This window comes from Amphibalanus amphitrite, unplaced genomic scaffold, assembly GCF_019059575.1.
Source record: "Amphibalanus amphitrite isolate SeventyFive unplaced genomic scaffold, NRLGWU_Aamphi_draft 000110F_arrow, whole genome shotgun sequence".
Taxonomy (NCBI): domain Eukaryota; kingdom Metazoa; phylum Arthropoda; class Thecostraca; order Balanomorpha; family Balanidae; genus Amphibalanus; species Amphibalanus amphitrite.
The window spans coordinates 843,728-858,684 of NW_024881605.1; the positions used below are offsets into that span (position 1 = coordinate 843,728).

A 14,957-nucleotide genomic window follows, 5' to 3' on the forward strand; every position below is an offset into this window, starting at 1 on the left:
CATTCACCGACAGTGTAGCAGAGCTAATGGAGCCGCTTCGTTCTCTTCTGAGTCCAAGAACCACCTTTCTGTGGGAAGAGCACCATCAGCGGGCGTTCGAGAGAGCGAAGGAACACCTTGCTTCGGTGCCGACTCTCGGCTTCTTCGACCCCACCAGGCCGACGATGCTCGCAACCGACGCGAGTCGCAAGAAGGGTCTGGGCTTTGTTCTGCGACAAGCTGACAAGGATGGGCGATGGCACGTCATCCAAGCTGGATCACGCTTCCTCAGTGATGCCGAAACGCGGTACGCGACCATCGAGCTTGAGGCGCTCGCTGTATGCTGGGGCCTACAGAAGTGCCGCCTGTTCATCGGAGGGCTTCCGAGCATCGAAGTAATCACGGACCATCGTCCTCTCGTACCAATTCTCAATAGCAAGACGCTAGACGAGATTGAAAATCCAAGGCTGCAGCGTCTCAAGTTACGGATGAGTGAGTTTGGGACAATCTCAGCAAGATGGGTACCGGCCTCCCAGCACAGCGCTGCAGACGCCCTGTCTAGGAACCCGATAGAGCACCCAAACGATGACGACGAGTGTGGAGAGGATGCAACGACTTCCTGCATCCAGTCTATCGTCATCAGTGAACTCAAGGCCCATGACGTCGACATCAGTCTCAAAGAGGTCCGGGAGGCTGCTGCTGCGGACCACGAGTTCCAGCTACTGGCAGAAGTCATTCGAAACGGCTTCCCTGACAGTAAATCAGAGGTCCCAGAAGCCGTCAAAAGGTACTGGCCAGTTCGAGATCGCCTGACAGTGGACGATGGAATCGTTCTTTGTGGATGCAGGGTCGTTATACCCCCATCCCTGCGGAAGGGAACGCTCGTGACACTCCACGCGGGGCACCTGGGGAGAGAAAGGACAATTTCCAGAGCAAGACAGATCGTCTATTGGCCAGGAATGAATGCTGACGTCGATCACGTCACAAAGTCGTGCGACCGCTGTCAGAGTGAGCTCCCCTCCCAACAGCGGGAGACGCTGATCCAGCACGAGCTTCCAGGACGACCCTTTCAGCATCTGACTGTCGACATTGGAAGTCACGCTGGAGGTAAATATCTTGTTGTTGTGGATGGGTTTTCTGGATGGCGTCATGTAGCATACCTCGGCTTACACTCGGGCACAACCAAAGTCATGTCTGCATTGTTAAATGTCTTCCGACAAATCGGGGTTCCTGAGGCACTGTGGAGTGACGGGGGCACTGAATTCACATCATATCAGTTCCGAAGTTTTCTCAGAAAGTGGGGCATCAGTCATCACACATCATCTCCCCACTATCCACAATCTAATGGGCTCGCCGAGTCTGGAGTGAAGGCTGCTAAAAAGCTATTGAGAAGGTGCTGGGACTTTCGCAGGTGCAGACTGGACGAGGACGCCTGGACGAGAGGGATCCTCCAACACTGGAACACGCCCGGTAGCTGCGGAGTGTCGCCAGCTCAGCTCGTGTACGGACGACCGATCAGAGACACTCTCCCATCACACCCTGATCTCTACAAACGGCAGCCCCCTGAGGAGTTCGCTGACCGACGGGAGGAGTGCCGTCGTAAAACTAAGGAGCGCTACGACAGCCGAGCACGGGATCTCCCCGAGTTCCCAGTCGGAACCCATGTACGGGTGCAAGACGTCCGCACCCGCCGGTGGGAGAGGTGCGGCACAGTGACTGACGTCCTACCGTTCCGGAGGTATCGTGTGCGGTTTGACGATGGCGGCAGTGTAGACCGCAACCGGTGCCACCTTCGCCGGAGGTATGCTGTTGTTGAACCGTGTCTAGCGGAGAGGAGCGGTGCATCGGACAACTCAGGTCCGACCGGGCAGCGTCGCGCCGAGCTGCCCAGCGGAGGCCGACAGCCGCTTCAGGGGACGTCCCGTCTCGCCGAGGAGCCGCCGCTCCGACGGTCGACGCGGACGAGGAGACGGCCGAGGCGTCTGATAGAGGAGATGTAATGATAGGCTTGCGTGTGCGCAGCGTGATGTTTCTTTTCACTTGTCAAGTTATTTTGTTGTTATTTTGTTGTCAAGTTGTTTTCGTTGTTACGTTATGCTGGTACTTATGGCTGTAATATGAGCTCAGGTGGGACCCCTGAGGGGAGGGGAGATGTGCTGGTGTTCCCGCCTCCGTTGTGCGTGGTGTGCCGGTGTGTGCCCAAGCTGAGTCCCTGGAGACGCCACTGCCGTGCCCTGCCCTCCGGCGGTCGGCCGGCCGGCTGGGTTCCTGGTCCCTTGGTGGTCAGTTGGAGCGGAGCACCAATACACGCCGGAACGTTACTACCGCGTCTCACAGCATACTCGCATTAACATACCTATAGCGTTCAATGCCATAACATATAGCGTTCGATGCCCATAATCAATAACACACATAGTCCACCCTTCCCCCCTCCCACACACACACAAACACTATCTAGCTCTGAACGCGTGAACATACGCAGTACCTAGTGCACAGTAAACATATACAGTACACATTTACACATACATCGGCGTTGTTCCTAGCATTGTTTACCTTACAAAATAGGCCAAGACGATACATTACTGTTGAGTTCCGGACGGTTTTTTCTTATCAGCAGCGATTCAGCTATTTTACGGTCTGGATGGTCTTTAGACTTGTACAATATTTTAATTTTGAGCGGAGCAGACGTCCCTGCCCTGATCACGATTTCGGTTTTAAGCGCAGTCACGTGACCAGGTCGGGTCACGTGACTTTTCACTGCGCCGATACACAACATGGTGCGCTTAAAAAGTACTGAATCTACAAAGGCTTTTAAGGTGCTTAGAACCGTTTTTGCCATTCACCGCTTTGACACAACCTCTATAAATATTCTAAATCTCATGTCCAACAAGAAACAACTCAAAAGATCGAATATTTTTGTCTGGAAACGATTTGGCATTCAGCCATTATACGTGACGTGAGCGCACTCTAAATTCAACGATTGCGCCGGCAGACGACACCTTTTGACCGCTTTAGGCGCACTTCTTCAAGGGCGCGCTTTGTCTGGACTAAAGTTTTGGTTTTCAGCCTGCTCGCCAGATGTCAGCTTTGTCAACAGCCTCAGATTGGTGCAGTGGCGGTCGCAGGGGGGGGGGGGGGGGGCATCAGGGCCATGCCCTCCCAAAGGCAAATCAGGGGGCCATCATATCATTTGCCCCCCCCCCCCCAAACAACCGATGGGCCCCCATGGGCGTATGGGGCCCTGGCCCGTATTCGATTGTCACGAGGCTCGAGAAACCCACGCCAGCTACATATTAGCAGATCCCATACCGGTCTTTGAGGTTCCTACACTGACCTCTGAGGGCCCTTCAGTGGCGGTCAAGCGCCCACATTGACCTCTGAGGACCCACGGTGACCTCTGAGGGCCCTCCACTGGCCTTTGAGGGCCCTTAAACCGGTCTCAGGGGCCCAACCGGCGGCTGAGGGCCTTACACAGGCTCTGGTGGCCTCATTTATGTCTCAAGACTAGCCTTTAATTGCCTCTGAGGGCCCCGCACTGGATTCTGAAGACCCGATGTCGGCCACTAAGAGCCCGGATCGACCTCTGAGGGCTCCTCTTGGTCTTTGAGGGCCCTCCGCTGGTCTCTGGGGTCCAACGCCGGCCTATGCCGGTCTTTTAGGGCCCCACACTGACCTCTAAGGGCCCATGCTAGCCTGTAAGGACCCACATTAGCCTCTGAGGCCCCCGCACTGGATTCTGAAGACCCAATACCAGCCTCCAAGGGCCCGCATCGGCCTCTGAGGACCCATCTTGGCCTTTAACCCATTAACCCGCGCCCGGCTGGGGGTCCTGGATTTCCACGCCCTGCTGGGGGGGGGGGTGTTTGAACACCCCCCTTGTAACTCGGCTCCTGGGCCACGTAGCGATACGCGGAAGGCGGCGTTCGAAAGAGCGTCAAAAATAATGACGAAATCACTTCGGTCAATTTTTTGGTCAGGTCAAAGGTCAGGTCACCAGAGGTCATTGAAGGCAAAATTTCGCCGATTTCCTGGTCGAATGTCGAAAATTTCCAAGAAGCCAACGCATAACTCGAGAACCAATAGAGCTACAGCGCCGCGGAAAAGCGCATTCGATAGCCCTATTAAAGCCCTTTCTGAGTAATTCTCTCAGATTTGACCTAACGTCAACGGTTTTGCCTGCAGGGGGCAAAAACTGCAAAAATAGCTGATTTTTTCGGAAACAGTTTTTCTGCAATAACTTTTGACCCAAGCCTTGTACGAGCTTACTTTTACCGGCATTGTGTTCCTCTCGTCGAGACGCATCGAATGAACTATAAGTTGACCTTGAAAGGTCAACTTGAAAATTTGACCTCAGGTCAAGGTCATGACCTGACCGGAAAGGGTCATGTTGCATATCAGTCGATCCGTATCGTCGAGCTGAACACATCTAAGGCGTTTTCATCGCTCTAGCACGCCTCTATCAAAAGTTATTTGCGAAAAACTGTTAGATACCATTCGTGACCTAAGATGACCTCAGGGCATAAACAAGGGTCACGGACACCATTTTCATGTTCAGTGTGTCTAAACCACTTGTAATTCGGTGTTTGGGAGTGTTTATAATGTCTTTTGTCCAAAAGAGGCGCATTTCAATTTTCTCCCATTGACTTATAATGGGGAGGTCGCAAAATTGACCTGACCTTAGGTCATCGATATCAAAATTCTGAGATGAATATTTTGTACATGCTATTGCTCTTAGCAATCGCTGAAAGTTTCAAAGCGATCGATCACTCGGTGTAGCTATGACAGACATTGAAACTTTTTATGAGGTGAGGTCACTTCAAGTGACCTGGTGACCTGACCTTGAAAGACCTTGGTCTGAAATTTTCACAACATGTGTAGAATTGATGTATGATAAGGTGTACCAAAAACGGCGGCGCTCCGCGCCGCCGTTTTTGAGATATTCGCGAAAAACCACAAGGGGGGGGGTGTTCAAACACCCCCCCCAGCAGGGCGCGGGTTAATGCCGCTTGGGTCATATATGACCCAAAAGCAAAACCTTAATGATTTTTCTCAATGAAGGCAAGTGGCACTTTGAGGAACTTGTGCGTGTGTTTTGTTGGATTTGTGGGTTCAGTGGCGAGCGTCGGAGCCCCATAAAACTTGTGTGAGCTCGTCCACTGAAGTTTCTGGAGCCAAAGACGACGGGACTGCACAGTCGCCGGTCACTGGCAATGGCGCGCCGCCCCAAAAGTAATATTATATTATGTTTGCACCTTACTATCTGTTGAATGATCGTCCACCTGGCATTTAAACTTGTCTGAAAAAGGCATGATGTATATTTTTGCCCTTCTTGTCGCCATCGGATAACTTTTTTTCCTCGATAAATATCATTGGGTCATAAATGACCCAGCCGGCAATAGTGTTGTCAATTTTCTCGTATGTTGAATACAAGGGAAGCAACTGATGATTATACGATTACTTATTTCTGGGGGTTGTGATCAGATCCCAGTGGCGGATCCAAAGGAGGGGGTCATATGGGTCACTCATGACCTCCCTTGGGGCCCGGGGGCACCACCGACCTATCAGGGGCACCACAGGCCTGACAGGGGCACCACAGGCCTAGTGCTGCGATGTTGGGATATCATGAGCGGACCGGTCGTGCGGGGCCGTGACGCGGGGCGGGCCGGCGACTCGGCCGGCCGAGGGGCACCACGGGCCTGTCAGGGGTACCACAGGCTTGTTAGGGGCACCACAGGCCTGCAGGAGCACCATCGGCTTAGCAAGAGCACCACAGGTCTGCCAGGGGGCACCACAGACCTGCCAGGGGCACCAGGAACCTGCCAGGGGCACCATCGACCTCACAGGGGCACCATCAGCCTCGCACGGGCACCTTGGGCCTGTAAGGGCTCCACGGGCCTGTCGGGAGCACTTCGGGCTTGTCAGGGGCACCACAGTCCTGCCAGGACCCAGGGGCACCAGCGGCCTAGCAGGGGCACCGCAGGCCTCCAGGGGCACCACAGGCCTAGCAATGGCACTGCAGGCCTGTCAGGGGCTCCACAAGCCTGTCAGGGGTACCTCAGGCTTGTCAGGGCCCAGGGACACCACAGGCCTCTCAGGCCTATGGTGCCCCTGACAGTGTCAGGAGCACCAGAGGCCTAACAGGGGCACCACAGGCCTGCCACCGGCACCAACGGCCTCGCCAATTTGACGTTGCAAAGCATTGCAATGCAGTGCCTCTTAATATTGTTTGGCTGAGACCGCTATACAGCATACACAATAAGGTATCTAGCTAAATCGGTTTTCGTGATAACTCCTTATTTGTGACTATACTAATGCCGGTTGGGTCATTTATGACCCATGCTTATAACTTGAGAACCGATGGAATAATTTTTTTAAGCTTGCACAGTTTTCTTACTTGGACCCGTGTGGCTAACATTTGTTAAGGGCAACTTAAGAATCAAAAAATAAAAATTCCGGCATTAATGGGTTAAGGGCCCTCCGCTGGCCTCTGGGGTCCAACGCCAGCCCATGCCGGTCTTTTAGGGCCCCACACTGACCTCTGAGGGTCCTATGCTGGCTTGTAAGGACACATATTAGCCTCTATGGGCCCTGCACTGGATTATGAAGACCCGATGCCGGCCTCTAAGGGCCCGCATCACCTTTGAGGGCCCATCTTTGGCCTTTGAGGCTGCCTCTGGGGTCCAACGCCGACCCATACCGGTCTTTTAGGGCCCCACGCTAACCTCTGAGGGCCCCATGCTGGCCTGTAAGGACCCACCTTAGCATCTGAGTGCCCAAGTCGGTTCTCTGATGGTCTCAAACTGCCCTTTGCAGGCCCTGTACTGGTGTCTGATGGCCCTAAACTGGCCTCTAAGGGCCCAAACCGGCCTCTAAAGGCTCCACACCGGCCTCTGATGGTCCCATTTCTGTCTCTGGGACCCAAACTGACCCTTATGTGCCTCTGAGGGCCCCGTACTGGCTTCTGAAGGATCGATGCCGGCTTCTGAGGACCCATACCGGTCTTCAAGGGCCTCACACCGACATCTGAGGCCCCACACTAGCCTCTGAGGTGCCCAAAACTGGCATCTATATGCCCCCAACTGGCCTATGAGGTCTCTACACCAGCAACTGATGGCCCTATTATGTTCTATGGGGTCCAAGACTTTCCTTTGGGCGTCACGCACTTGCCTCTGAGGGCCCACATCAGCCTCTGGGGCCTTTGAGGCCCTTCGCTGACCCTTGGGTCCAAATCCGGCCTCTGGGGGTCTGACACTGTACTCTAAGGGCCACATTGCAGCCTCTATGCGATAGGTATCGCCGAAGCGTTATCCATGGGCCTATAAGTGTAGGAGCCATGGGTGCAGTGGGTGCAGTTGCACCAACAATAATTCTCCAGTGGGTGCAGACAATGTATTCTGCACCCACGATAATCTGGAATAAAAACCCCTTTTCTCATCAACACTACTTTCGATGCAGCACGACAAATTAAGGATATTTTGCCCACTACTATCCATCTTTCGATGCATTTGCTACTGTGATGGTCTTCATAACTTACATTTGTGCTCAAGTAAAAAATAAGAAACGGAACTCATGTGATTGAACACATACCGATGACCCACTGTCAAAAGTTTTAGCACGATATCTTCGAAAATGGCTAAGTTAGCCGGTTTTACTTTTTGCGGTAGCCGGTAGTCAATTCACAGTTGCGTGAATTATTGACATTACACCTATGCTTCAAAATGAACTTACCTTTTCGACATGGTACACCCTCAAAGCTGGCAATGAGCCTCCGCTCGGATGCCGCTCCCTACCCCCCCCCCCTTCACCGCCCATGGCTAGATTTCTGCCCCCATGCACTACGCCCGTGGGCCCCTTTAAGCTAGCACCGGGTCCCCCAGGTCAGTGCAGGGGCCCCTTTTCCAAGTTGCCCCCCCCCCCCAAACGCCAAGTCTGCGACCGCCCCTGGCATTATGTCCAGTGCGCCCAAATCCGCAAGCCAGTTGTCAAAAAATAGCGCAATGCGCCTGGAATTGACATGCTGGTGTTGCCAAATTCAAGTTTTCCCTTCATCGGGAGTTGATTTGAAGCGCATTATGTCCAGTGCGCCCAGATCCGCCAGCCAGTCGTCAAAAAATAGCGCAATGCGCCTGCAATTGACATGCTGGTGTTCTGCCCTGGCGCAAAAATTGAATATTGCGCTCGTCGTTGACTTGTGAAATATTTAAAATCAAAGATATTGGCGAAAATATCGAACGGCCAAAGATAAAAATACCATAATCGTGATCCTTGCACTGCAATTAACAAGTTCCAACACTTCGATTTTTGTTTGGATCAGTTTTTAAGAAATTGAAAAGTCATGATTTCGTGATGAATGCCTAGGTACTTACTATAGATCTCACTTGACCGTGAAGGCCAAGTCGTTCCTCGAAATTTATTTTTGCAAATAATGGATTTTACATAATACCAATTGGTTATAAACGCACATCACATTAAAGAGCGCAAAAAACTGTACATTTCTGTTTTTAACATTCCTTTATACGTTCATTTTTAAAGAAATACAAGTCAAATGAAATTTTTCACGACCACTAAGCACTGATTCGAAAGGGTCGGATCTTGGCGCAAAATTACATCCAAAAGTCGAGTTGTGGAGCAATTCAGCAGTCATTTACAAAACAGCGCATTTTGCAGAAAGCTTACTTAATTGTCGAATCAAAGTCATACATAATGAATCGGCCTACCTCATTTACCCGTTTTATGCCATTTTCACGTATACTTTGGCATTGGTTTTCGATAAAATCACGTTTTTATCAAATGTCCAGAAACAGCGCAATCTCCATGTGCAATTTCGCCCCGACAGTCGATTCATAGCGCTGTCGGATTTGAGCGCATCGTGTTGCATGGGGGCGCAAAAATGTCGGATTTGAGAGTAATCGTGTTCCCATCTACGATACTGTCACTGTGTTTCTCCGTAAAGTGATCACCCAACGGGGTGATCACTTCGTCGATGAGCGTCGATGAGCGATGACCGTACGTCGATGAGCAGCTCTTGTGTAAAATCAAAAGTAAGGTAAAACGGTCAGGTTTGAATGTCAAGCTAGCTTGGAAGAACAAAGGTAAACTAAAAAATATGCTAGTCAAAACATCACTTCGCAAGCCTAAATGTCCGGGCGGTCAACGATGCCACGCATGTAGAATGGGGTTTACGGGGGATTGCACTCAGAAAAATGTGGTATATGAAATCAGGTGTGGGATCTGCGGGGGAAATGACAGGGAAGGTGTTTATATCGGAGAGACAAAACGGCCATTGCGCCTCAGGTTCAATGAACACGTGCGCGACATGACCAACAGGACCCCTGACACTCCGTTGGGTGATCACTTTACGGAGAAACACAGTGACAGTATCGTAGATGGGACGTCTGCTCCGCTCAAAATTAAAATATTGTACAAGTCTTAAGACCATCCAGACCGTAAAATAGCTGAATCGCTGCTGATAAGAAAGAACCGTCCGGAACTCAACAGTAATGTATCGTCTTGGCCTATTTTGTAAGGTAAACAATGCTAGGAACAACGCCGATGTATGTGTAAATGTGTACTGTATATGTTTACTGTGCACTAGGTACTGCGTATGTTCACGCGTTCAGAGCTAGATAGTGTTTGTGTGTGTGTGGGAGGGGGGGGAGGGTGGACTATGTGTGTTATTGATTATGGGCATCGAACGCTATATGTTATGGCATTGAACGCTATAGGTATGTTAATGCGAGTATGCCAATTATGCCCATCTTTGCTTTCTTTGTATTCCATTCTGGTGTTACGGTGTTATGTGAATACTGGACGGATAGACACGTAAATGTGTAAAAGCCTGGACAGCATATGATAGTTGCTGGCATGCTGCATCTGTTATGCCTTGTAGACAGCTGGGTGACTTTGGACGAAATTGTGAGAAATAATGGCGAAGGCCTGTAGGATGTTTTGTGTTATGGTCAGTCGGTATGTTAATACTTACTTATCTCGTACGGCTGAAACTATGTATTTTGAAAAATAGGTGCCCTATGTGATGCTATTTTTGCTAGCCAAATATTTCATGAGTGGTGCGAGTGAGCTAGTGGGCACGATTCAACCATAAATTTTTGTTGAAAGGCAGTTGGAAATGCGGCAAATGGAAATGGTATCTTTTCTAATTTGAAACTGTTTGAAAAAGACCTGTGGTCGAAATATTACATTCTTTCAAATAAAGTATATATTTGTACAGCATTAGTTTTGGCAATTATCGAGGAAATAAGGTCATGTTTTTACATTTTCTACTATTTATGAACATGTTCCTCGCACAAGCACTAACCTCATTAAAAAATATATTTTTGATTAACAATTTTAATTTCGATATTAACCCGCGCCCGGCTGGGGGTCCTGGATTTCCACGCCCTGCTGGGGGGGGGGGGGTGTTTGAACACACCCCCCGTTCTAACTCGGCTCCTGGGCCACGTAGCGATACGCGGAAGGCGGCGTTCGAAAGAGCGTCAAAAATAATGACGAAATCACTTCGGTCAATTTTTTGGTCAGGTCAAAGGTCAGGTCACCAGAGGTCATTGAAGGCAAAATTTCGCCGATTTCCAGGTCGAATGTCGAAAATTTCCAAGAAGCCAACGCATAACTCGAGAACCAATAGAGCTACAGCGCCGCGGAAAAGCGCATTCGATAGCCCTATTAAAGCCCTTTCTGAGTAATCTCTCAGATTTGACCTAACGTCAACGGTTTTGCCTGCAGGGGGCAAAAACTGCAAAAATAGCTGATTTTTTTTCGGAAACAGTTTTTCTGCAATAACTTTTGACCCAAGCCTTGTGCGAGCTTACTTTTACCGGCATTGTGTTCCTCTCGTCAAGACGCATCGAATGAACTATAAGTTGACCTTGAAAGGTCAACTTGAAAATTTGACCTCAGGTCAAGGTCATGACCTGACCGGAAAGGGTCATGTTGCATATCAGTCGATCCGTATCGTCGAGCTGAACACATCTAAGGCGTTTTCATCGCTCTAGCATGCCTCTATCAAAAGTTATTTGCGAAAAACTGTTAGATACCATTCGTGACCTAAGATGACCTCAGGGCATAAACAAGGGTCACGGACACCATTTTCATGTTCAGAGTGTCTAAACCACTTGTAATTCGGTGTTTGGGAGTGTTTATAATGTCTTTTGTCCAAAAGAGGCGCATTTCAATTTTCTCCCATTGACTTATAATGGGGAGGTCGCAAAATTGACCTGACCTTAGGTCATCGATATCAAAATTCTGAGATATACATTTTGTACATGCTATTGCTCTTAGCAATCACTGAAAGTTTCAAAGCGATCGGTCACTCGGTGTAGCTATGACAGACATTGAAACTTTTTATGAGGTGAGGTCACTTCAAGTGACCTGGTGACCTGACCTTGAATGACCTTGGTCTGAAATTTTCACAACATGTGTAGAATTGATGTATGATAAGGTGTACCAAAAACGGCGGCGCTCCGCGCCGCCGTTTTTGAGATATTCGCGAAAAACCACAAGGGGGGGTGTTCAAACACCCCCCCCAGCAGGGCGCGGGTTAATGAGCATGAGGTTATTTCTTTTCACTTCTACAACGTTGCTCAAAAGAACGCTTAACTTTATTAAACAAAAGTTATTTAATTTGATAAAACTCATCTCGTTCATCAGCACGGAAGTGCCAAAACCACAGCAGCACACCTAAAATTGCCAGATAGCCAAAAACTCAGCAGTTACAGGAAAAATTCGTTTTGTCCATTCCATGTCGTAGACTATATATTCCGTGGTATTATTCTACAAATTCCACAAAACTTGCCAGCACAGGCGGCGGAACGGGGAGGGCACCGGGGCACCGTGCCCCCCCTTTGATTTTGGCATTTAAACATGAGCCCTATGGGCGTTGCATGGAAAGAATGGGATTAAAAGTCGGCAGTGCCCCCCATTAATTGAGGGTGTTCCGCCGCTACTGCTTGCCAGTTGCCTGCTTCCACCATCCGAGATTAACCAAACTTTCAGAGACCTTCCCACCACTGAAGAATCTACTTCTTTGGAACAATAAGGTGAACATTTAAATATTGGTGTGGGGGGGGGGGGCAGATGGCAGTATCACTGAGTAAATTTGGCTGTGTGTCTTGTGTATATTTTGGCATGCAGCCAGGTTACTGTCCCAACCAGCCTGCGTGCCCTGCCGTCTGGTGGCTGTTCGCTGAAGCATAAGTTATCTGAATCACTGCTAGGAAGTTTGAAGTACCTAGGTAGAGAAAATTGTTTGGGAGCATGTACTAAAGCAAAATAAATCAAGCACCATATCCAGTGTACCAAGCACTAGATGGCACTAGCATGCTGTTCCAAGTGGCTATAGGGAGCGACTGGCTGGGAAGGCTATGTTGGTTGCCCTGGAATTGAACCCTGGGCCCTGTTCATGAACCCCGGCGGTCGCTGCGGCCGCTGCGGTCGCTGCGGCCAGCCGGGTTGTTACGTCACAAAAAGGGGCGGGGCTCATGTAGTATGACGAATGTATGACGTCACCTTGCTGCGGCCGCTGCGATCTCTGCGGCCGCAATCCAGCGACCGCCGAGCCGCAAGAAAGTAATTGCACTGAACTTGGCGCACTGAAGTCAAAGTGTAGGCTGTGTTGCCATGGAGACGATGTTATAAACAAATTCATTCCGTCCGGTGTTGCATGCCATGATGCCTAAAAATTAGATTAATGCTTTAATATGAGATTTAATTTTAGACTTAAGTTATTTGTGCTACGATTTAATGAAAACAATACCAAATCATTTATGTGACCCACTTACAAAAATACAGAAACACCAGACGGCCTTGAGAAACGCCCTTTTCATCACATGAATGGAATACACAGATAAAAGAAGCGCGTGGAAACTATTGATTAGTAATCGTCTCAAGCGCGCAATTATCGGAAACTGTTTCGGCAGCAGACGTGTTCATGGAACGCTGATTGCGGTCGAGTGGGTGATGACGTTTCAAAAATGGGCGGAGCTTAGAGCCTGCGGCCGGCCGCAGCGGCCGCAGGGTTCATGAACAGGGCCCTGATTGTTGAATCTAAGAAATAAGGAAATTACCCCTAACCTAGAATGCTTCCCTTTTGAAGCATAGGACGTTCCTCTCAACACTTATGTAGGTACTTTATGAATCTGCCACAATGGCGCGAAATCAGGGGCAAAAAGTGGATCATAATTAGTGGATCATAATTAGTCAGCTCCTGCCGGAAGCAGCCCTTGAATTGGTCCCGCAATCTCCAGCATTTTAAGCCTCTTTTGCAAAGATCGTACATCCTATAGTTATATTGTGTTGTTTGAGCCCACTGTCCGGCCGAAGCGTACATGAATCCCTTATACAAACAAAAAAAAAAGCTCTAAGTCCTTTCCTTCGACAAATGTGACTTGCTGAGACGACTTTTGGCGCGGATTTTCATCGCTGGCTTAGAAGACTGAAGATGAAAACATTCTTTCTGTGCCATATGTAAGATGAAAATTTCAAGTTTTTTCTCTCTTGGGCCGCAGCATGAACTCACGTAAGATCAGAACTATAATGTTAGAATTCTTTGAAATTTGGCTATATTTGACAACTTCTTAGAGCGTCAGCGATTGCAAGAGATCGCATATTTTTCTTCCGGAGAAAAACGTGACATTGTTCCCCGAGATCGCCTTGCACCGGAGATAAGGCGCTTAACCCGCGACCGCCTGGGGGGGGGGGTCGGATCCGACCCCCCTCGGTTTTTCTTGAATAACTCATGAACCACTTTCGCTATCTACTTGAAACTTGGCATACCTTCTCCCCCATCAATTTGACGTCTCCTGTGCAATTTTTAAGAAAAAATTTCCAAAATTTTTTGAGATATATCGATTTTAGTGATGTTACTACATGGCGTTTTTAGTCAAAAAGTGGTAAATGTTTAAAAAATCGCCAAAAATCAGGGTTTAAAGCAAATTGCTAATTAAGGACATGAAAAGACGCAGCTCAACGAGTTCTTTAAAATGGCTATCTCGGATTTTCCATAAAATGCATTTTTCACCCCTAAAAATTCAAAAAACTATATTTTTTGGGAAACAGCTAATAAAATCCAAAATTTTGGGAATTTCAAAAAAACCGGAATATATGTTGTAGAGCTCTATAAGAACATTAGATGCCCCAAATTTCAACTTTCTATCTTGATTTTTGACCCCCAAATTGTAAAAAATAGCTCCAACATGCATAGGGCATGGTGACGTCATAAGCATTTTCGTGAATTAGAGGCACTTCTGAACATCGCATGTGAAAACAAATGGCACCACTAGATTCCTGGGACAAAGCTCGTCTAGAAAAGTGCATTTTTATGTCAAAAATAAAAAGTTGAAAAATTGACATTTTTTCTCAGCCCTCCTTTAGTTATGTATGGTATAAACGATTTTCTATGCTTTCAATGCACACTTATCACCAGCACAGTGACTTGGGGTCACATATAACCATTATCATTGGATTCGGCGTGAAAAATAAGCCATAAAACATGTGTCGCACGCCTATGTAGCAGATAGTGAAAACCGTGACCTTTCGTGACCTGACCTGACCTTGACCCGTACTTAGTATGACCCCTATACGCACATGGTACCTTCACTAGGCCTTTGAGGTCATTTTTGGTGAGTTTCGAGCAGCAGCTATCGATTCTGCTGTCCGTAAGCCTAATCATGCAAACCCCTGAATTTGACCTTTGACCTGACCTTGACCCGAAAGTTGACCTCAATCTTAAAATCTTAAGAGTGCTTTGGGAAGGTCTCGTAGAGACCTTTCGAACGCCGCCTCGCGGGGCTCGATACGACCATTGGTTCTCGAGATAACAGGGGGGGTCGGATCCGACCCCCCCCCCCCAGGCTGTCGTGGGTACGGAAATAGCCCAGGCGGTGCCGGGTTAAAAGTACAATCGTATTTTACGAGGCTCCCTTTTTAAGTGAACCGAGACGAAGCACTAGCAATAAAAAATGAAT

General features: G+C 48.8%; 1 protein-coding gene across 1 annotated transcript; it reads left to right on the top strand.

The window, feature by feature from the left end:
- The first annotated feature begins 919 nt into the window (after positions 1–919).
- On the top strand, positions 920–1,848 carry LOC122380966. The gene is made up of 2 exons (XM_043364613.1): positions 920–1,086; positions 1,391–1,848. The coding sequence occupies exons 1-2, from the start codon at positions 939–941 to the stop codon at positions 1,693–1,695; spliced, it is 453 nt and encodes a 150-aa protein (XP_043220548.1). The 5' UTR covers positions 920–938; the 3' UTR covers positions 1,696–1,848.
- The last annotated feature ends 13,109 nt before the right edge of the window (positions 1,849–14,957 follow it).

Bases quoted from the DNA above. Each gene is read 5' to 3' on its own strand.
- LOC122380966 (XM_043364613.1), top strand. From the start codon at position 939: ATGAATGCTGACGTCGATCACGTCACAAAGTCGTGCGACCGCTGTCAG. The intron at 1,087-1,390 runs GTAAATATCTTG...GGACTTTCGCAG, and splicing joins CATTGGAAGTCACGCTGGAG to GTGCAGACTGGACGAGGACG.